The sequence below is a fragment of the Thermobia domestica genome, chromosome 1 (assembly GCF_964235325.1).
Source record: "Thermobia domestica chromosome 1, izTheDome1.hap1.1, whole genome shotgun sequence".
Classification (NCBI taxonomy): domain Eukaryota; kingdom Metazoa; phylum Arthropoda; class Insecta; order Zygentoma; family Lepismatidae; genus Thermobia; species Thermobia domestica.
Window position 1 is genome coordinate 71,634,797 of NC_137454.1, and position 25,137 is coordinate 71,659,933.

Below are 25,137 nucleotides of genomic sequence, written 5' to 3' on the forward strand. Positions count from 1 at the left end.
TAAAAATCTACGCGCACAAGAGTGATTACAACGTTTAAACATGTTCAGAAAGGTTAGGTGTGGTGTGTGCATGTCAGACAATATTTACATAGTTATTGTCGGTAGATTTATTGAATTAATAAATCTCTTATTATTATTACAGATATCATATTTATATATGTGTATGGGGGGTAAGGCATTATTGTCTCATTTTGATTTATTGCACCTTCAGACTTTACGTCCTGTTGGCCTAATTTTATCCTCTCCCCCCCAATATAGATTATCTAATTCGCACACTGCTGCCCGGTGTATATAGCTTATAACATGAACTTTCTCTAAGAAACTTCTACATCTATAACTTTGCAGTACAAATAGAAATTCAAGTAAGCAGACTGTTTAAGTAAGTAGAGGCCATAGTTGAGCCATATGAATATCACATGATTAACTCAGTGAGTACGAGGAACATATATTTTGTAAATTCAAAGTGTGTGCAACAGTGAGAGTAAGAGGCACTGTTATTGAAATCTTCTCTTTGACAAGATTAATTTGTGAGACCGAGACAGGATAAAGAGGCAGAGAAAGAGGAAACTTTGAGAAATTCTGGAAAGAAATGGAAGAAAGTTTTTAATCGAGTTTTCCAAACAGGAAGTGAGAAGGAAGTGTTTTACTGGTTGGAAGCGAGCGCTCCCTCTTGTCGTCTCTTGCAAACAAGGTCTAATGGAAATTCCGGGGAATGCACTCTTCTCGTTACAAAATGAGCTTCATTACCCTGCATTATATCAACAACGAACGAGGGCGTTCGGTATAGAAAAGAAGAGCTGTATGGGGAGGGGTGAAATAGAAATCTTTCACCTTATGACACCCCTTTCTTGTATATATACCTACAACAACAAGCAGGCGCAGTAAGTTAACATTACCCACAATCCTTGTCGAGAAAACAGACTGAAGGAAACTTGAAGGTGATGGCTTTTTCAATGGCAAAATGGACACAATCCCTAATTCTAGCGTGTTAAATCTGGAGATTGTTGCTATGACGACTGGTTGCTATGATCTCCCCTCCCGCCCCAGCCACCCACTTCTTCCCATAATCCGGTGTTATTTAATTTATTTCACTAGAATATGTATTACGGATTCCATATTTGCATTTATTTAATCAACCCAAAATCAGGCAAAAAAGAATAATTTGAAATAGTCGTGTTTCTAATTTATTCTAACATAAGAATTAGCCATTACTTCAGTTTTTGCCTTATAATGCTACAATTTAATAACTTAGTGATCAAAGGACAAAGTGAAATTTTCCATATTTCAGTTAATGCAAGTAAACAAAATTTGATCTTCGAAAATTATAATTTTCTATTGCTTTTATTATCTGTTTCGAGTTTTCACAAATTCACATTCAGTGGCATAAGATATAAATAAAAAAAAAAAAAAAAAATTGTCGGCGAAGTGGAGTACTTTCGATTGGGAATTGTTGTTCAAAACTCCTTCCCGAAATTCTGTATCATTTTCCGTTTTCTAGATCGAAGTTCGATACCTCTTAAATTTGTAGCTCAGTAAACGTCTCACAATGTTGAATCAACAATCCAAAAAATCGAAGTTACTATTATACTAATAATAACAACAATAATAAATGCCCTAACTACACAGACAAGAGACCCAACAGTAGCCAATGGTAGAATAGCAAGCTGCCAACGTTGGTTCTATGTTACAATTGGCCGTGCAGTTTTACTACACGGATCCATAGTATAAGTTGTAGTGGTAGTAGAAGTAGGAGTAGGGATAGAAACGGGTTAGAAGCCCCGCAGGGGTTCGTTGTGTTCTGTTCTCGACATAAAATGGGCAAATTAAAGACTTCCCTAAAGTTTTCAGGGTCTTGTACAATCTGTGGATCCGTATAGTAAAACTGCACCCAATTGGCTCCAATGTCGACCATTTGTCAACTAATACTCAATTGCCAACGTAGTCACTGCGAAAGAAGTAAAATTGTCTTTGGAAATGTGAGATTGAAACTGTTGAAAAAATGTCGGAAAATTGTAATTTGGTCAACATACATTTAAAACTACATTGAGCGAACGTATTTTTGTACTAATTGCCAGCCATGCCGACCATTAGCCAACGTAGTCTACCAAGTGTGCTGCAAGGATGAGGAGGGAAAACGGCGGGAATTATTGTAAATATAAAACTGTAGTTACGTTTAAATTACTGCTTTTAGTACAGACAAAAGTAACGACGATCAGTGGGGAATAGGAATCACCGAAGTTCCTCACAAACCAAAGGCACAGGCTTCTTTTGTGACACTTACTCTTCTTTGGCCATAATAACGTTAAATACAGTAGCCAGCGACGTTGTTCGATCAGTTAACGGGGATAATTGTTTGTCTAGCCCCATTATTGTTTCACATTTTCAATTGTAATTTTCGATACTGTGCTACATTTACTTTGTATTAAGTGTCTCATATGTCATTAGTCTTATTTCTTTATTTACTTAAAAAGCATACAAATTTTCTGGAAATTTTTGTTTAAAGTAATGGGAATCAGAATAATCACAACAACAAAAAACTTCTTTACTGTGTGTTTTCAAATCAATGCATTTTCAAGAATTAAAATGAGACAAATGGCTTTATTTCTTTTAGTAATCTTAACTTTATCTAATATATAATGAAGAATGGTGATCTTTGTTGCTTTAAAGGATTTATTTGTTTTATCTTCATTCATTATGTTATTATAATGCAATTGTTAATGATCCCATGTACTCGAGCGCGCATCCAGAAGTTTTTGTTAGGAGAGGTCCTGATTTTTTTTTTGAGGGGGTCCATACTACAAAACACTACGTTTATGTACTATTATATCGGTATTATTGTAACCTGAGAAGCAAGAGTTAAGCAATGCCACTTATATTCTCAGAAGAAATGATAGAATTAGATTACTTTTATAACAAAAAGAAGACAAAAGACGAAGTATAAGATTGAATCTTTAGGATACACCATGATTTCTCGCTTAAGGGGATCTGGTACCTCTTCGCTTAGGCTTCTAACTCTCCATTTTGATAACATGTAAAATTTAATATGGTAATTTCTAACAAAGTATTGCAGGTAATGACTTGAAATTTATAATACAAATACACAAGACCCATATAAATCCAACCACGGTCTCCAATTTACGTTACATGCGTTAGATTAATTGTAATATATTCTTCAGTAAGTTTGGCAACAGAGAATAAAAAGTATGCTGCAGAGGGGAGAGGGCTGACCATCTGTTTGCTTGTTAGCTGCTTTTAAAAGGACGCTCTTACCAGAAAAATCACGTTGTGATTCTCACTTCTCAGTGGTTAGAATGGTCTGGACTGTAAGAGCCCAAAACCACTTCTTTCTTCCTTTCACGGTTTGTTTGTTTCTTCCACCCCCTGCAGTCACAAGAAGACAACTTGTTTCGGAAAGCATTTTGAATTAGTAGCAAAAAGCAAAACTGAATGACACCACAGACGGATTAAAGGGAGGGGCGGTCACTCCCTCCGAGAACATTTGAATACTTTGAATAATCGGAGTAAGAAACTAGAAATTGCGTAATCTAATAAGAAAAGTTTGAAGTACACAGATCAAGACGCATTTCAAGTGTTACAGTATTGTACTCTCCTCCCCTCCCCTCCCAATGCCCTTGTGAAGAAGTTCTCTTTTGTTTCTCTGTTCCATATTAGCCTTTACACTAGCGCGCCATAGACGCACGCACTTGCATTACCAACATGTATGAAAGATTTCTTTCATCATGCATCTTGAAAGAATTTTTTGCCCACACACGTAACAACGTGCTGTCCAACATACTGAAAGTAGTTTGAGAAATGTGGAGGACGAGGAAACGCGTGCTTTTTCTTTCTGCAACTGCACGACCTTGGCATGCGACGGAGGAGAGACTCACGTGATTTCTTCCGCTGTCGTGATTGGCGGACCTAAATATAAAACAGCCACCTTGCATGAACGAGCCCATACACGGTAAACATGCATGCAGAACGGCAAAAACATCAAACATGTTTTCAGAAGATTTTGAAAACTTTCAACATGAATGAACGAGGCCATACACGATCAACTTGCCTGTGGTTTTATCATTTTTCATACAAGTCGGGCTGTTTCTTCAGGCATGTGTTTACGTGTACGGGCCGCTACTTACACTTTCACTATCCAGTATTGATTTTGACCGTACCATCTGCACAGCAAGGCGAGTAAGGTTTACGAGTCCTTCCTGCTCCCCATTTTAAAAATTGCTAATTATAATATATATATATCGAAAACAATTCATCTCAACGATAAAGACTTATATGCAATCTTAAAATAAACTCGCCGCCTGTCGCGTATGCTAGCGATCTAATATATACGAATAGATGAAAAGTTAGTTTGAAGCCTTATGTATTGTTTTTCTGTAAATAAGTCGGAATTCATATTTGTTTCTATTGTTGCATCGACAAAAGTGAGTGCCAAATCGTTTTAGGCTCGTTGGTCTTTGCGAGGTCCCTAAAGATGCAAGGCCGTGGGCAGTCGCCCACCACTTGAAACGCCTCTGCACTAGAGGTCTGCACGTGCTCGGGCCTACAAAGCATGCATCACTTCGGGCCCGGGAGGGGTTCGGGCAGAAGCGTCACTTCAGATTTAGCTTGGGGGGCAAGACCCCTTGATATATATAAAATTTCGCGTTTTTCACTGACTTACTACTATTCTATTGATAAAATATATATAAATCTCAAACTCAGAGGGGCAAATGCCCCTCCCTACCTCCTAAATGACGCCCCTGGGTTCAGGCTGTGAATTTTTAAATATACAACCATATTTCTCGGACTTTTTCTGGCCTAACTTTGTAAATATTGTGTAAAACGATACAAATTGCACCTTTCTTTCTGGAGGACTTTTAAAACACAACTGCAAAATCAAACCTCGAATTGCCGTAAATAAAAATACAATTTTGAATTAATAATTAAGTTTCTGTAATTTGGACTTATTTCGGGCTCATTTGATTATCACAGAGCTCAGTCCGGGCTCGGGCCTAAATACTAAGACATATTTTGGACTGGTGTCGGGCCTCACATTGTAAATTCACGAGCCGGGCCCGGGCTGAAAATTCCGGCCCATGCAGACCTCTGCTCTGCACCCGCACACATTCCTTCCTAGTCCAGAAAATCTCCTCCCCTCCGCATCGTCAATAATGGTAAATTTGTTCCTCGTATTGTAAGAGAAGTTCAAACCAGAACTCTAAAATTTGTTCGTTCTCTGGGGTAATGTGAGTAATACAAATTAAGAAAGATATGCGTAATATACACATGTCAGAAAAACTTGATATCAATTTGAATAGACCTTGTACGTAATGTTTATTTTAGAAATAATAAACTTATGCAAATATATCGAGACATCTGAAATTTAATGTTAAATAGTGGCGAGTGAGCCAGAAGGGGCGTGCACTATTCAGTTAGTCAAAGAACTCGTAGCTTGAAAACTACTATTTAAACCAATATTGAATTAGACAAATTTGTAAAAAGTAAGATAACCATAGTTGGAAATCGTGTGTGTATTCTTTTTAGGAGGAAACCCAGAAGTACATTCTTGATAAAAGAATAATAATAATAATCAGTGGCGTATTTAGGGAGGCTTAAGCCCGGAAGCCCCCCCTGAAATCTTACTATAGTAAGGTACATGAAATATCTTGCAGAATTTTCATATTTTCAGGCAAAGCCCACCAAAATTTAGCAAAGCCCCCCCCCCGAAACAAAATCGTAAATACGCCACTGATAATAATAATAATAATAATAATAATAATAATAATAATAATAATAATAATAATAATAATAATAATAATAATAATAATAATAATAGGGTCTAATAATAATAATCTTCCCCACTTCCATCATAGGTTGATGGGCAAGAAGGAAATTTTAAAACTTTTCTCTGCCCTGGGAGAGCTGTTTTATAATTTGATAAGGTCTCTTCTTCGTTACTGCATCTATCCTTGGTCGGGCCGCGGTGGCTCAGTGGTAGAGCGTTCACCTCAAATGCATGGCGATCTTATTTCGATCTCAGCTCGCACCAAGTGAACTTTGTGGAGGACAAACACCATGTGTGGGGGTTTTATCGGGGTTCTCCCGTTTCCTTCCACTTTCTGCATTCCACCATTTCCTTCATTTCTCAACATCACTAGCTCCTTTAACCTACCAGGCATAACTGTGGGACGTAAAACTTATAGATTTTTCTATCCTTGGTCTTCCACTTCCTGGTTTTTCTTATGCCTTTTCCTCTATCCACACGGTGTCCGATCTGAGTGTCGAATAAGATAGGTAAGCATGCTCTTTCTTCTCTTTCCTATTATCTTCATGATCTGTCGTCCTTTACTAGCTTCCTTTAGTGCGTCTTCATTCCTTCCCTTATTATTATTATTATTATTATTATTATTATTATTATTATTATTATTATTATTATTATTATTATTATTATTATTATTATTATTATTATTATTATTATTATTATTAATCTTTTTACGGGTACATGTCGCTTTTGTGGCAAGATTCGTCCATTCTAAGGTTTTAAACTTTCGCTCTTGATTATAAAAATTCATTATACATTATAAAAGTCTATACAAAGAAATGTATAGGTCTACATCTTATAAATAGTATACACACATTCTACCATTGTAAAAATAGTATACATCTTACAAAAATAGATTATCAACGAAATACCTCACTACTGTCAAACAACATTTGTACTGTGTATATATTTATATTAATTATATAGACTGTCATGTCTTTTAATCACATGGCTACCCAGCTTGCCTCACGACGATGGGCAGACGCCAATAATTTGAGTATTCTAGCAGGGAATCGAACCTAGAACCAGGCGATCAGGAGTTGAACGCTCTAACCATTAGACTATGAAACCCCATTGAATGACTATAAGGTTAAAATTCAAATGATTCTACAACAATTATCAACGAAATATTTCACTACATTTCTATCACTAACGACATTTATACTGTTGATACATTTATATTAATTACTTTATGAAAACGAAACTATATATCTGAAATTAAAACGATCCTACAAAAAGCATTTTTTCCCAACAAAATACCTTACTATTGTCAAACAACATTTATACTCTGTGTACACATTTATATTAATTACATTATAGAAAAGAATAGAATGATTATATGCTTGAAGTTAACTCATCCAAAAAGCAATTATCAATAAAATATCTTAATATTGTACACTGATTACATGTACTGTACACTTTGTATATTACCAATACACTAATGTCTGAAAATTGAATAAAAATATTGTATGTATGAAATTATTACATTGACCCCACAAAACCAATTTTTGCCAAGTCTAATACCATCTTTCAAAGACATTACTTTTAGTTTTACTACAAAGTAGAGCATTTATAGCATCTTATACGAGAACAATATAGAACTTCTTATTATGATAAAGTACATTTAACACAAATACGTTATTTAGATACAATATTTTTGTTCGTTCCAAATTTTTAATACAAACTACTGCTGCTGTTGTCTTTTTACATTTACTGTCTTCGAGTTTATTTTTGTTTGTCGAATCTAACACTGAGGTTCACGACAAAGAGGAAGTGACTGTTCCAACCGAGAATCAACAATTCCAGGGAGTATGACTGCTATTTCTATAGACAGCCGACAAAAGGGCAAAGCTGCCCAAAACAAGTTTTTGAAAAAAAGGAAAAAAAGAAAGAAAATTAGAAAGAAAGGATTAGAGGCGACATTGGTTTTTAGTCTGAAGCGCTCATAAATCACTACCACGTGTCGCAAAGACTAGTAGGGCTAGAGGTTCCGAGGGCTCTTAATTCCTTCAAAAAGATGTATCCATATACTATATACAGCATAGTTGCCAAACTTACTGAAGAATATATTACAATTAATCTAACGCATGTAACGTAAATTGGAGACCGTGGTTGGATTTATATGGGTCTTGTGTATTTGTATTAAAAATTTCAAGTCATTACCTGCAATACTTTGTTAGAAATTACCATATTAAATTTTACATGTTATCAAATGGAGAGTTAGAAACCTAAGCGAAGAGGTATCAGATTCCCTTAACAAATATAGTTAAATATGTTTCAATGTACAAATATGTATCTAGTGTCAAAGTATTTTTTTTTGAGGGGGATAAAGACCCGGCAGACGTCCCGCATGGGTGTTCCTCTGCATTTATCTCAAAATACAGGAAATGGGGATCAAAGTAATTGTCATGATTCTTTTGTTCAGTAGAGCTACCTTTTGATAAATCTAAATTGTATGTTATGCATATATAAGACAAAATAAGCTTCGCAGTACATTATGCAATAGCTAGCGTTATATCTATATCTATATATTTTTCTCTCTCTCTCTCTCTCTCTCTCTCTCTCTCTCTATATATATATATATATATATATATATATATATATATATATATATATATATATATATATATATATATATATATAATTTTTTCCCTTTAGTATGGTGTGCATTTTCCTTAGAAGATGCCCATTAGTAGCCTCTCCCCTATGTTTCCAAAGATTTTTTTTCTACCTATTGTATAAGAACCTTCTGTGAACGTACTACATGTGAAAAAATCATCTCTCGTATTTTTCTCCAATATTTCCTTCAATGCACAATGTATATTCAAACATTATTCGATGGAATCTTTGGCTCCAATAAGGTTGTTTATCCGTTGAAGCGATTGTCGCATTGTTAGCTTAAACCCTTTGGCATCTCTTATACTACGACAAACACAAGTTATTTCAACAATAAGGGCCAACGGCCTCTAAGGAAAGAACGGAGTGAAGGCAGATAGATAGGAGGGGGTTGTGATGTCATCTTCTTCTGACGTCTATTGTCCCTTCCCTTTCTGCTTCACTTTGCTCTCTCTCCAAGGGACGAATAAATATTGACTTGAAATTGTTTTAGTAAGCTAGAATTTATTCAACTTGAGCTCTCCATCTTCTCTCTTAGGCTTGTTTACTGTTTTACATTCAATCTATGCTCCGCCCAACTCCCTTCCACCTCCTCAATAAAGATTAAAATAAATAAATTGAAAAAAATGTGGAAAGAGAAAAAAAGGTCCATTGATCTTACAATGAAACTCCATTTTTGTGTATTCAGCGAGGTCGAAACACCAATGAAGGTTAAAAGCATTTTCGATGTTAAATAACTCAGAGAGATTAAACAGTTGGAAGCCAATATATATATTGTACGACAATGTACGATAATGTACGAGGGAACGACAATGTCTGGGTTCCCTCCCCTTCTCCCCACATTCAATTTAATTGGGTTTTGCGAAGAGAGCGAGAGACGGAAAAGGAATGAATAAATTGAAAACATAAAAAAAAAGAAAATCATTGTGAGAAGAAACCCGCAATACAAAAGTGTGTATTGGGTCATATAACTAACGGGCGTTTATCGAGGTTTTTTATTTCTTTCATATCGCATAACACTTGGCGCCCAAGTAAGTGTGTCGAATAAAATGCATCATTATCTATCCGCTCGTAATGGTTCCGTTATTGCCCTGCATCATCATAATCAAAGGAACGTTCGGAAGATGAAAATGCAATGAAATCATTCAGTTTAACGTCTCACGATTATGCCCTTTAGGCTAAAGGAAATGTAGGAGTAAGACAAGTGAATGATGATGGAAGAGTTAGTGGAACGAGAATGTGGAAGAAAACGGGGTAGTGCCCCGAGAAAACCCACGGACACGATGTCGTCCACTACAAACTTATTTCGCCGTGGGTCGAACCAGGGACCGCACACATCAGAGGTAAGCGCTCTACCAGTGGGCCATCGTGCCCTTTCAAAGGATGTTCGGATACATAATGATATATATATATATATATATATATATATATATATATATATATATATATATATATATATATATATATATATATATATATATATATATATATGTAATAAATGTGGATGCAAAACCGTACAATAAGGATTTCTGAACTTGGATTATTATTATAGCTTTATTATTTGTATGTTAATTTCAATAATATATTCCCAAATTTTAATTTACACAAGATTCTAAGGAATACTTCTTGAATAAATAAGTAAATAATAATAATAATAATAATAACTTTTGAACTTAAGAGTCTTCATCCCGGCGAAATTAAAATACCGCTAATTTTACAGTAATTATGTGATATCTTCAAATAGATAAAAGATAATCGAAATGTGGAACAAGAGCGCCCTAGACAATATTATTTTACATAAGAAACCGTTATTGCGACTCACTTATTGCTTTCGATTTCGAGCCATTTTGAAAATCGGCATTTTATTTTCGCGTTTCTAAACAGCTAAAAACAGAAAGTCACTAGGTGACTTGTGATAACGGTACCTCACGCAAAATAATACTGTTTAGGGCGCTCTTTTTCCAAATTTCGATTATCTTTTATCTATTTGAAGATATCACATAATTACTGTAAAATTTGCGGTATTTTAATTTCGCCGGTATGAAGAATCTTAAGAAACAATAAGGTTTATCACTGAAGAAACAAAAGGCCAATTCTATACCACTTCAATTCAAAATTTTAGGTATTACAACAATGATTCCAAACTTTATTTTGGTCATGCCTCATCTAGATCTATCTAAAATCGTGATGTTCCCCATTGTAACATATTATGTCCCCACTACAAACTTTTTTTTTTTTTTTTTTTTTGCTTGTACTACTCATGTTATTTAATGGGTTGCGGCTGAAAAAATAAATATGAGATAACCTAGTACATCAGAAACTAAGATACGAAGGGGTATAGTAAAGTTTTAATTATTAAAGTAAAAAGTCAGGATTATAGGGATTGTTGTGATTTGTAGTTGTTAACTCCCCTCTATGTAGTCACCACTCAGATTTACATATTTCTTCCAGCGTTCCTTCACCCTACGAATACTGTCAGTGTAGAAGTCTGCACATTGTGTTTTAAACCATTCTTCTACCTCTTGAATGAAGTCATCTGTGTTGTCAAAATGACAACCGCACAACGGATTCTTCATTTGGGGAAATAAGAAAAAAATCAGTGGGCGCGAGGTCGGGAAAATAAGATGGATGCTGCAATACCTGGAAGCCACACGCCCTTGCTTTGTCGACAGCAACTTCAGGTGAATGAGCTGGTGCTTTCTGAAAAGGTGTCAGCAAAAGAGGAATCCAGTGCGCAGATATCTTAGACATGTGAAGTTCGTCATGGATAATTTTCCTCACACTACCATAACTAAGACCAGTCTCATTCATAATCGTTTGGATGGTTACACGTCTGCCTTCGAGGATTAAACACTCCACTTTCTTCACAGTGGCTGCATCGTCCGTCAGAGATGGTGTTCCACGTCTTGGGTCATTTATGAGGGACACATGACCAGTTTGGAATTTCCCTTTCCATTTTACAATGGTGTTATAAGATGGACAATCATCGCCATTAACAGTCTTCATTTCGTGATGAATTTGTCTGATATTATTACCCTTCAAATGCAGGAATTTTATCACACTGCGAACCTCAATCTTATCCATCTTGTACTTTGGCATTTTTTTGCACAGCCTGTAAATATATATATATTAGGAGCTAATTTCCTTAACATCATGCACATAAGGACCAAACATAACCCTGACAAAATTTCATCATCGTATCTTAATAACTTCCTGGTGATAATTAAAACTTTACGATACTTCCTCGTATGAGGTAAAATACAAAACAAAAATAAATAGAAATAAATAAAAACAAACAGAAATAATTATAATCAAAATTGTATTTATTGCGTATAAGACAGTTTATAAGAAGATATATTTTCAAACAACTGAAATATTGCTATGCATTCGTCATGAGGTATTTATAGAGATCTTATGACGACACCTTTGATTTATAATTTTACAATCGAATTATTGGTCTTGTCCAGTTCAACATTATTTATATTATATAATATATTCTTTTGTTATATTGCAAAATTTTATAATCATTGTTATATTTCATATTAGTCTACTAGATGGGTATTTTAGTTGCAAACAAGATTTTCTAAGTAGGGAAACCTAACCCAGTTGTAAAATCATAAATTAAAGGATTCTTCACCATCCTTTTTATGTTTAAATAAATATTAATATTTAAATGTATCTATAAAAAGAAAAAGTAGTTCTTTAGTCTATAATTTTTAATAGTGACTTACTGATTTTGCATTTTATAAATTGTTTAACTTACCTACGTAAATTCTAGAATTGCCCACCTAAAAATCAAATTGCTCGCAGTGAGGCGTGCACCCTATGTTAGGAATCATGACATTACAAGCACTTAAAACCCGTATCTGGTTACAAAAATTTTAGAGGATATGCAGTCTTTCTACAACTCTTCAATCGGATAGTGTCAGGAGCGTCATTTCAGATTTTGCTTGGAGGGGGGGGGCAAAACCCCTCGATATAAGTAAAATTTTGCGTTTTTCACTCATTTACTACTACTCTATTGATAAAATCTATATAAATCTCAAACTCAGGGGGGGCAAATGCCCCTCCCTGCCCTTCCTAAATGACGCCCCTGGATAGTGTTTATATATTATTGACTTTAACCTCTAGTAATAAATGAATGCTTATAATTTTTTATTTTCACAGTGTCCACGGTCCTGGTAGCGGATGTCCCCACCCACGCATTTTACCCAATCTGGTGTCGGTGTGCCTTGCCGCTGTGTTCGCCATTTTCGAAGTGAGAAGAAGTAACATTCTTATTGGACGGATTAACGAAGCACCTTTAGCGGAATGTGAAGATTTTGATAGTGAACATTTGGATTGCTACCTCACTGTGTTCCTCGCCATGTAAGTATATTTTATGGTAATACTAGCAAATGCTCCCATGGTTTTCTACGAGCAATGGTTTTCGTTCCTCCTTCTGCGTTTTTCAAATGGGATTCATCTGAACTCAAAGTCTTGCGCGAAAGCCGAACACTTGTGTGAGCATCTTGGTAGACCACCCTAACCCTCTTACTTCTTTCAAGGGCAAATACACTGACTTGTGAGAAAAATATTGTATGTGGCGTACGTAAAATCTTATGTTACACTTGTAAATTATGTAGTTTTTCGACTTAACGTACAGCAAACGTATAACTGAAAACGCATGTTTTATAATACTTTCTGTATAAGTGTTCCATCTGTACGTACTTTCCATACGAAACAATAGAGGCGGTCAGGATCTCACATACAAATGGACGTATATAACATATAGCTGACGAAGGTAACATACATCTGTTAGATATCAGACATCCTGCAACAGCATGCTGCAACGTCTAAGGGCAGTGCGTATGTAGCATACGGAAAACGTATGCTCCGTACTGATTTCTGTAGTAAGCAAGAGGATTCCGTATATTTGTACAATATACCGCTGTCTGGAGAACGCATTTTTCTCAATGCATTTGAAAAAGAAAGAAAGAAAAGGAAACGCTAAAACACTATTTAATTATTTTAAATGAAAAGTCTAAATACCAAATTTCATGTCTGTAACCTTAAGGGATTACGAAATGTGTATATCTTATTATAATGATTTCTGCCTTTGTCCCCCCTCCCCCTCCCACTTTGAATTCCAGAAACTCTTTCTTAGTAGTACCTTTTGCAAAAACTAGTTCGTAACTGTAGTGCAGTTGTTTTTGTTGTTTCTTCTTCGAAATAATGATTTGTTGTTGCAGTTTTAGTCTAGATTGAATATTTAATACTACGAAAATATTATAAGATGTTTGTCTCAGTGCTGCCGTACCGTGAGTGGCACAGAATATTACCAAACTCAGTGATGGTCTTGCTTATTTGCAATCGGCCGCACGGCAATCGATGAGGTTGATAATTCTTTTGTCATGTTTTGGGAGCGTTTCTGACGTTTTTGTATGTTTGTAGGTTTCTTTCATTCATTCATTAATTTATTATTATTATTATTATTATTATTATTATTATTATTATTATTATTATTATTATTATTATTATTATTATTATTATTATTATTATTATTATTATTATTATTACTTTAGTCTGGAGAAATTAATTGACTCTAACACTAAAGAAAAGAATATTTTTAACTTTACAACAGAGGTGTTATTTGGAGAGGGCAATTGCCTTTCCACTTGAGTTTAAGAAACACACGATTTTGACTAAATTGTGTACTAATATGCTATCGAAAACGTAAAACGCTTATGTCGGTAGATAATCTTACTCCCCTAGTAAAATTTGAAATGATGTTACGGCCTTACAATCATTGGCGTACGTGGGATATTTTGCTTGGGGAACATGGCACCTTACCGGTACTTCTGAAAATTGTAAGAATTTTTAGAGGACTTTATCATAATAGTATTTATGTTTTTTTTTTTTGTTTTTTTTTGTATTTCCTTCTGAGCTCTAGCCCTCATTGTTATTTCTTCTAAGTTTTCTCTCTCTTTCATTTTTGCTTCTGTAGTCTTCCCCACGGGGTTCATTCTAGATTGATTCAGTTTATTGATTATTTTACTCCCATTCTTCCCCTCCTTCTTTATTTTCAAAATCTCAAGTTATATTATGTGCTTTTACTCCATACTGTCATGTATTGTAGATAAGTGAAAATTTATTACATCGGGTATTTGTTTAAAATTACATATTTTCTAGATTCGGTTGCTACTAAATAACTACCTAATGTCTATTCATTATTTTCTATTACGGTTTTACACACAATGTACTCGTGCAATTCTGAGTGAAAACAAAAATTTTCGTATATGTAACATCTTACATCTTATAGGAACAAATAAATTTACAGGCAGTACCATATTATGATGTAATAGTGTAACATGTTAAAAATCAGACATGAGTTAATATTTATTAATTTTTTGTATATATATCAAGTAATTTGTAAAATAATCTTTTCTTTTTAAATTTGAAATAAATCACTATCGTTTACTGATGTTGCAGCTTCATTACACAAGCCTTTGCTAACAAACAAACACAAATATATAAATCGTTTATACACAAGACATCTTTTAACTTAAAAAAAAAAGACTGGTTTTTAAACATGGCCGAGTCGGAGAAATACAGTATATAACTCTATTATGTTTAACTAAATATATCTTTGTGCTTTTTCTAAAAAAAACATATAGCCCAATAATTTGCTTTGAGAACTTTAACTATTCAAAAATTGCTATGCTATGAATATTCTTCTTCTTCTTCTTCTTCTTCTTCTACTACTACTACTACTACTACTACTACTAATAATAATAATAATAATAATAATAATATTATTATTAATAATAATAATAATAATAATAATAATAATAATAATAATAATAATAATAATAATAATAATAATAATAATAATATCTTACTACATATATAAACAAACATTTCGTCAAGAATATTAATTATTGAAACATTACGAAAATAATGTATAATAATTAAATTATTGAAATTAGAAACGTATGTAGCGCAGTTTGAGAGACCGCTGTGCTACTCACTATCACAGTGGTCCAGCGACTTTACATTCAGGCACCAAGACTACATGAAAAAAAAAAAGACGTATCGGTGGATGAACGAAGTGATCAGTATTAAATACGTTGAATGCAAACGTCTCTAAAATGGTTTTGCGTAAATTGATGTAAACTCATAACATTTTCGTCGAGTAAAAAAAAAAAAAGGGGGGGGGGCTGCCCCCTGTTTTCCTCTCTCCTGCTAATTATGCTTATGTTTACAACCTTGAAAACTTAACATGATGAAAGAAACCATGCTCCCATCTGTGTTAGGTTGAAATGAGCTTTGAAACTTGTATGATTTTTTTATTTATTTCTGTTGCGTCAGGAAGTTTCAGACGAAAGGCGTCATCGAAGACCACAGTGATGGTTATGTTGTTCTGGTGGGAGGGTTGGTTATCGACATCATTTGGTTGCTGTTTTCTAATTATGAGGAAAGGGAACTGGTCCTTTGAGTTTCTGAAACTGTGCATAAGGAAAACATTTCAACCATACATATATATGAATACTGATTTAAAATAGGAGAGAATATATAATTCTAAAATAAAAGTAAAAATGGGCTTAAGTACCTAAGTACACTCGCATTTGGGTAATACTGGAAAGAAAACGGAAGATGGAGAAGTTATCAAGAGAAGATAAAACTTTCACTTCTGCAATGTATAGTTAACCTGTGGATGCATTTCACTTGTATGATGTGTAAATGCATAATTTCTACTTATGTGTAATGATTTCGTGTGAGGAACTCCCGTGTAAATAAAAACTGTGAGTTAAAGTTTGTTTTAAAGTTAATATATAGTATTAAAATTGACATTTAATACACTTCAATCTGAAAATTACATTTTTCAAGATTTCTTAATTTGCCAGTTTATTTAATAAAAAAATAATTCTCTTTATTTATCTTTTTCTTATCTATATATTCTGTATTTTTTTATTCTCCATGAAGAGAGCCAAATTATTGTGCTTGTGTGAAGCTGGATACTTTATGATGTGTAGGTGTCTATAATGATCTAGGTGTTTTTTGTTTTTTTTCTTATTGTCCACTAATTAGTTCGTGCTGCTTTATAATTGTGTAGATATTTATAGGAATATTTAGCTGGAAATAACGAATTAAGATATTTAATGGAACAGGAAGTTTTCCAATTGTTTCATTTCCTGCGTATCTTTTCCATCCTATCTTTAACAATTTACTGCACATGCACGTGGGACGTGAATATGAACGCAGATTAATTAATAACGTCGATAAAATAACTTTCGCGAATGTATTGCAAAAGCATGTTTTTAGCAAGAGTTATGCGCCTATCTACTTTAATTATTTACTAAAACGTTTAGGAGAAGTGGTACTTGGGGTCTCGGGTTCGATCCCAGCCCCCGCCAAGTGAACTTTGTGATGGACAAACACTGTGTGCGTGGGTTTTCTCGGAGTTCTCCCTTTTCCTCCCACTTTCTTCATTCCACCATTTCATTCATTTCTCACCATCGCCGAACCGTGGAACGTCAAACTCAAAGATTTCATTTCATTTTTTTAAAGAGAAGTTAATTGATTATACCTAGGTATACCAGATACAGACAATGTTCCTAATCCTCATTAACACTCATCCGCACTCAATTCTCTCACAGCTACACTCACTCGCACCTTCGCTCAGACACACCCTCAATCAACTTCCTCACATCCATACCCGCACGCCCTCACCATTGTATACCCGTACTCAAATGAGGATAAGGGCCGCCCTCATGAGGACAAAATGAGTGAGGGTACCAATCATTCTTGTGTTCTATATTTTAGTTTCTTCTTTTTTCTATTTGCATTCTTGACTTAAAACAGCCTCTACAGTTGGAAGTTGTCATTTTACTTCAGTTTACCTTTGGGTATATCACCATCATCATCATAGGTATTCTGCCATTATTAGCAGGTTACTGCTGCAACTGAGAAGCTTCCATGCTCCATGGTCTTCAGCTAACATCTTCAGTTTCATTTTCGATTTGTCTATTTTGATATCGTCCATTAATTGTAATATCCTTCGCCTCTCCCTCTCTTTCCTGCCGCCATACAATCTAGCACAGTGATTCTCAAAGTGGGGTCCGCGGACCCCCGGAGGTCGTGGGACCTAGCCAGGGGGTCCACAACGCTTAAAAATTGAAATATGTTGTAATAAAATGGAATTCATAGCTGTTATGCAAGAAGTATTTTTAAGATTAAGAAACTCCAGCTGTGGGCAGTACGAGTACAAAATAATAACTATTCATCATTTCAAGTGCTCAAGGATCTCATTGATTCTTCAGATGAAAAACCTTCTTCTGAAGTGCACAGAACACTTTTAGGACACTTGAGAGTATTAGCTGCAAGTTTTCGAAAATATTTCCCTATCCCACAACCTAATGGTTGGATTGAAAATTCTTTAACTAATGTAGAAATCCATGACATACAGTATAAGGTATGAAACTAGCACATAATAAGAATAGCTATTGAAACTATCCTGCGATATTTCAAGGAAATGCGTTTTCAAAGAAAAAGAACTTCGTAGCTTTTAGATGCGTGTGCGTTGTGAATATGAAGAGTTGTCTAGGAAGACATTACAACATTTGATGCGTTTTCCTACCACTTACTTACGTGAGCAGATCTTTTCTGCTCTTTGTAATATTAAAACCTTAAAGCGATACCGGTATGTCTTAATGTGGAATCGGACCTAAGATTGGTGGGACAAAACTTATTCCAAATTTCAATGCAATTATAGAAAAATACTAAGAATTTCATTCGTCACATTAGTGACCCTACATTTGAGATCATTGTTTATCAAGTGGATGTTCTCTAAAAATATATACGAATATTTTCAGTATTGGAAGTTACTGTATTTTCAATTGTTTTTTTCGTTCACTAGGAAACAATCATGTATCTTTAGAATAAATTATTGCATTATTTTTCATCTTTTTATTGTCAGTGGTAATTCTAATTAGTATATTTTTTAATACCATGTGAGATATCAGATAGCATTGCAAGGGGGTCGGCATATCACTTTCCAAATGAACAGGAGGTCCACGTTATAGGAAAGTTTGAGAACCACTGCTCTAGCACGTCCCTCATGATACAGTTCCTTCTTAGCCAATATCCTAACCAGTTTTTCTTCCTCTTTTCAATAATATATAGAACTGTTCTTTAACTGCCCACCATTTCTAAGACTCTCTCATTCATTTTCCGCTCAGGGGCATATAGCCTCGATGCTGACGTCACCATTAACTCCCGTACTCATACATACTCATACTCATTTTCCGCTCGACCTAGCTAATTCTTTCCATTTTTCTCCACACTCACATTTCGAAAGTTTCCAGTCGTTTTTCATCATTTTTGCGCAGTGTCCATGTTTCTGACTCATACAGCACAATACTCCATACGAAGCATTTTATAAGCCTTTTTCTCAACTCTTGTTTTCAAGGTCCCACAAAATCGTATTTTCTTCCTCCTAAAAGCTTCTTTCGCCATACCAATCCTTGCTTTTATTTAACGTTCACACTTCATATCATCACTAATAGTACTATCCAGGTATCGAAAACTAGTCACCTGCTCTAGTTTGCTCCCTCCAACTTCTGTATTTCACACCGATCCCTTCTTTCCAATCACCAAAGCTTTTGTCTTTCTAACATTCATTTTCATCCCATATTCTACATAGCCCTCCCTCACATTTCCTATTATTGATTTTCTCTTAGGATACACATATTTTCCTGGACTATTATATGAATCTTTTTTTAACCATATGTGAAGTATATTTATTTATTTTTATTATTTCTTTCAGATCGGAGTATGAAGACTGGAGACCAGGATTGTCTCAACTTTTGCAACCAATACCCTTCCCTGATGATGCTCTCGCACACGACTATTTTATTAGGCAAGTTTATATGTTCTCTTAAAATAATAAGTTACAATATTACTGAATCTTTATTTTGTTCTGTAAAAATATTAAATGAACCATATAATATATAAATTAAGTGGAGGACAAGTCTTTAAACCGTATTTCCAGATATATTAAGATTTTAATACGAGGGTAATTCAGAAAGTAATGCTTCCAATGTGATATCTTTATTTGTGTTTGACACATAGCACTGATACAGGTATCTGTTGAAAACTTGGAATGTCAGCTACAAGTGATGGCATCATTTTTCAACATAGTCCATAACATACTTGCGCCAACGCAAAACAAGGTTTTTCATGCTGTCGGCGAACAATTGTGGTGGCTGTTGGCGACACCATTGTCGAATTGCTGCTTCCACCTCCGCGTCACAACTGTGGAGTTTGTTCTTAAGTGATCCTTAAATTTGAGGAAGAGCCAAAAGTAGTAGGGCGCAATATCTGGACTATAGGCAGGATGAGGCAGACTGTCCGTGAACCTCAGCGCTGCATTGCTTTCTGAGTTTTGTGGTCTATGTGAGGAGGTGGTGGTGGTGCAAAGTTGTCTGTTTATCTTCTCAGTCCTTGCCTACCTCCGCACAGTGCTGACGTCAACACAGGCATCCAAGTAAACTGCAATCATACGGCAATGAATATTCCTGGGCGTATAACCTTCCGCAGTCAGAAATTCAATGGCAATCTGCTGTTTCAACCGGACGTCACCACTGGACACCATGAATTGCTCCATTACTCTGGAACTAGAAGAGATTGGAAGGTGAAACAAGTGATATTCTATAGCTTAAACATCAGCGCATTAATGTTAAACAGTTCAGAATGTTTGCATTAATATTGGCCAATTAGTGGGTTTGGAGGCATTACTTTCTGAATGGCCTCGTATATAAAATAATAAATGTATTTTCCATATTTGTGGGCAGTGAGATTGCTTATATTAATGGTGGCTATTTATAATATGCATTTTTTTTTTTAGATATGGCTTAATTATTGTGACTTAACAGATTACTTTCTCAGGTAGATCATATATGAAATTGATAAGGTTATGTTTTATATTTAGAGATAATTTATATGAACTAGAGAAGTTAAACTTATGATATGATACTAAGATTCTTAAACACAAGTGACTGCTTCAAGAACATTATTATATCCTAATATCCCATGTCCCAAAATTACCTCTATTGTAGAATAAGGGTAATTAATTAACGTGAAACATACTTCGTGATAGTGCGAGTTTTTCTTTATGGTTACATGCATACAGGTTGAGAATTATTGCTCTTAATATTTTACAATTAATTATAAAATACCATCACATAGCTGAAGTACGACTAATTGCAAGAACGTCCCTGCAATAACTCCACTTGTAAATATATGATTTTTTTTTTCGATTAATCTAAAATGTGTTTTCGTGTAGTTCTAGCCCAAGTTCGTTACACGGTATACGGTATTTATACGGTAAGAGGTAAAAAGTGATATCAACGATAAACTTTAATACTTATTTCTAAAACGTAAGAACGTGCTATAACTAGAAATATATATATATATATATATATATATATATATATATATATTAAAAAAGAAACAATATTAACCAAGTTTTAAAAAAAATAAGTGTTAAAGTCAGAAAATAATAAAAGCGATAAAACAGGAAAATTTATTAAAAGAGTGCTTAAAAGAAGAAGATAATTCATTATTATTACCTATTATCTATAAAATTCCTAATATAAGACAATTTTCTATGATAATTTTCATGAAGGATTAATTTGTTTGGCTTGGGATAGACTTAATTCTTTTTTGTAGGCAATAGTAATGAATTATTTTCTGCATTTAAGTTCTATTTTATACTACTTTTCCGCTTTGTAATGCTTTTTTTCTATTATTTTTTTGTTTTTTAGCACTTTTTTCAAGCCGGTTAATTTCTTTTAAAAGATTTTATTTCCTGCTTTTCAGTGCCGTTTTGAAGTAGGTTATTTTTCTTTTAAGTTTATTTAATTTCCCCACTTTTTCGTTACCCCATTAGTTTAGTTAGATTACCCCATTATACCTAAACTAAAGATGGGATACTAAATTCCTATAATAGTTATGGCCAATTTGTAACGTACCGCGGGCCAAAATAAAATAAGAATCAAACTGAAACAATTTTCCACTTTCCTTCCCTCTCCACCCTACGCTGAACCCAGAGTTTACTGAATGTGCCTAAGTCTTAAATTTTCTTACCCTTTGTTATATTCTCAGTATCCTGCTTCTTGTTTCATGTGTCTAAATGAAATTTTCTGACCTTTTGTTGTATTCTTCATATACCCTGTCACCATCACCCTGTCAACCTACTGTGCATGTATCGAACAGCTATTTTCCTGGGAACCAACAGATTCTGACCGGCCACGGATGTTATGAAGACAATATCGTCAGTCATCTGATCATGTAACATTATGTCATTGCTCAAATGGTCACGTACCCATTCCAGTTGTAGGCGTAGTCGTGTCCTGTAAGGTTAACATTATTACACATGTGGGATATGTCGGCTACGAAGGCCCATATCTAACATGGTGATCTATATGGTCAATCATACTCGTGCTTTGTCCACTGTTAAAATCTACTGTCAATTGATCCACAATTTGCGTCCTATCCTGTTGTGCTATCCTCGACAGCCTATGAAATGAATGAAATGGTGGAATGAATAAAGTGGGAGGAAACGGGAAAACCCCGAGAAAACCCACGCCCAGGGTATGTGTCCACCACTAAGTCCACTTGGCGCGAGCTGGGATCGAACTAAAGACTCCATGTACCAGATGTGAACGCTCCATCACTGAGCCACCGCGGCCCCTCCTCGACAGTCTACGATATCCAACATCTTTAATGAAGGTGGCCACCTCACTCCTTGTAGTTTGCTGCCAGTTCCACTGTCCTTGTTCCACTTTTGGAAATACTAACCATGTCAGCTTGTGAACGCTCGACAAGTCTCGCTGTTTCTGAGGTGCTCGTTCTCAGACGTCTGGTCATTGCAGTCTGGCCCCTTTCAAACACTGATATACTGCAAGCCTTTCCCGTTCTATCACACAAGGATCACACTGACTGATCGAGTGAGATCTGTCACAGTCCGGCAAGCGGCTCTGCTGTTCCCCATACCTCTTAGGCCAGTCCAACGACTTTGTTCAAAAAGTAGCTGGTGGTAACAATATTATGGTTGACCAATGTGTTATTCATATTGCTTGGCTCGTATATTTATTCACGACCTTCCTCTGGGTATTTTTTGTTCTGCCATTTCATCCATAGCTAATAGCGTGATTTTCTGTCTCAAAATGTGCCCAATCATTCTATATCTTCTTTCCGGAATAGTCTCCAGTATAGACTTACTGCTTCCTCCCCCCCCCCAATTCACTCATTTAATTTTCAACATATTTCTATAGCATCAAATTTCGACTGCTTCCAGTTTTCGCTTTTCGTTTTCTCCTAGAATCCATGCTTTACATCCATATAACACCACACTTCATTCATATACTTTTATCAGCTACATCCCTTTTCTTCAGTTGTGTCGATTTTCCGGCTAGAAGCTTTTGTTTTTCTTCAAATATCTTCTTTGTTTAAGTTATTCTGGATGAATCTATTGTCGCTTGCTATTTTACTTCCTAAATAACAGAATTCCTCCTTCTTCCACTAAGGTGATCTACTGTTTTGATTTTCATTTTTCTTGTTTATTTTCTTAAAACGAATTGTACGAACGACTTATTACTATGTGTAACAATGATTGCTGAAATATAAAACTTATGAAAGATAAATTGTGAATTATCTAGCTTATAGTAGCGGGAGAGAGGTGTTTATATTATTACATTTATGACAAGAAATGTATTTTTTACTTAATGATGGATATATGTACAAAACATAATTAAAGAAAAACATTAATTGATATACCTAAGGGAGTGCTTTTGTTAAGAGATTAAGAGTCATTTTTCAATATTAATTTTTCCATTAATTGGTTCTTTCTTTTTAGGACGTTCATGCCTGTCATAGAGCGTATAGGAACTGATAAGAGGTGTGACGTCCATCAGATGGTTTTAGGTATTCGCGAGGGCAAAGAAGGCTGGTTTCACATCTATTGTCCGTCCAGCATTGTCTGCACAGACGAAGGGCAACTTTGGTGTGCTATGGTAAGTGAAGTTATCTTATGGTTTGTGCAATATCCAAAACCAGAAGTGTTTTTGCTTTAACGAAAACTACTTACCACTTATCATTGTGCCATATTTCATATTTTAAATCTTGTACGACGATGTATGAAAAGAGTACTCGCCTTGCACGTATGGGATAATACTAAAGCAATATCAGTTTAGTGGTAATACTGATGTCTTGTATTGCATTTTGAATTTTATTTTCTTATAAAATATTATATTGATGAACTTTTCGTGTTTAATCTATAAAGTAATAGGAAAATGCCGATAATAGTTTTTTTTTTTTTTTTTTTATATGCATAGAAAATTTCTGCTGGATTTATGTCCTAATCCGTAAATGCCAAAGCAAGAGAAGCGTGTTGAAGTAACTCAGATAGATTTAAATATTTGGATTAGACCTTCAGGTATAAGATACCGCACGATTTATCAAAGATTACAAGTTGTCTAATGACGTTCATCATATCAATTGGAAAACATTTGAAACGCATCTGAGACATTCAAGTGTTTGTTTTTCACATTAATTGTTAAGATTGTTTCTATGCGTACTAAATATTATCACCGCATTTTTTTGTTATTTTGTGAAATAAGTCATATACGCTTCGCGATTTTGCTCCAAAACCATAGTTTGTCTGTCAGGTTGGAAATTTTTAAAGATTCCTCATTTGACTCTCTTTATCTTGCTCTGTACCAAGATGAATTTTCTCTTCATGTCTGTAACATCACAATAAGGATTTCCTACTAATGCTATTTTTATTTTATTTTATTTTATTTAAGTATTTGTTTACATCCATTTATTATACGCACACGAATAAGATACAGCAATCAAAAACTATACAATAAATGTAGACTACACTTTAAAAAATATTAATATTCACATTGATTCAGAAACAATTATTGAGTATCCAAGTATAATCAGTAATTTCTCACAGCATAGTTGACAGAAGATATTCTTCAACTGAGAAAAAATAATTACATAAAAGATACTACCTTGACACTGTTTCAAATCGTCAGTTGAATAAGCTATATGAATATGTGTCGAAATGTAGAATTTTTCATTCCATTTCTAAATAATCGTTTTAAATTGAGATCTGTAATATATTGCATTTTGAGATTACTTTTCTCAGGTTGATGTGATTACTCTATGACGGAGGTACATAATTTTTTATATTGACTTCTAGAGTTTCTCATGGGCTTGAAACGCCACAGTTTTATTACATAAGTATGTATTACTGATTTTGTTACGTCAAAATATACTAAAGTTTTGTCGAACGTAGAAACTATAAGTGCTATATATTCATAAGGGCATGTGAAATATTCAGTACACGATCTACTTACTGAGTAATGAGTGGCATTTATTAAAATCCTGACCATTTCAAGTATGAAAATTAATTTACTTAATCATTAATATGAAAAACAATGTTGATTAATTGAAAGAGCAATGTAAACTTTATAAAGCAAATTTTGTTTAGTGGTACATAAATCTATTAGAAAAAGAAAAGGAAAACAAAGGAAGATTTAAAAGCCAAGGACTTAGTACAAGCCGAGACATGCTCGATTTGCTTTTAGTGTTATCCTCAAAATAATAAAAGATAATTTAGAAAATGTAATTACAAAATAAAAAAAAAAATCGTT

General features: G+C 34.4%; 1 protein-coding gene across 1 annotated transcript in view; it reads left to right on the forward strand.

Annotated features, from left to right (window-relative positions):
• LOC145685965 (C-Maf-inducing protein-like) overlaps positions 1–25,137 on the forward strand; it is a 504,177-nt gene that overhangs the window by 463,687 nt on the left and 15,353 nt on the right. Inside the window, exons 8-10 of the mRNA XM_081758762.1 lie at positions 12,599–12,799; positions 19,239–19,331; positions 23,331–23,487. Coding sequence (XP_081614888.1) covers positions 12,599–12,799; positions 19,239–19,331; positions 23,331–23,487 — 451 coding nt within the window. The remainder of the gene's footprint in view (positions 1–12,598; positions 12,800–19,238; positions 19,332–23,330; positions 23,488–25,137) is intronic.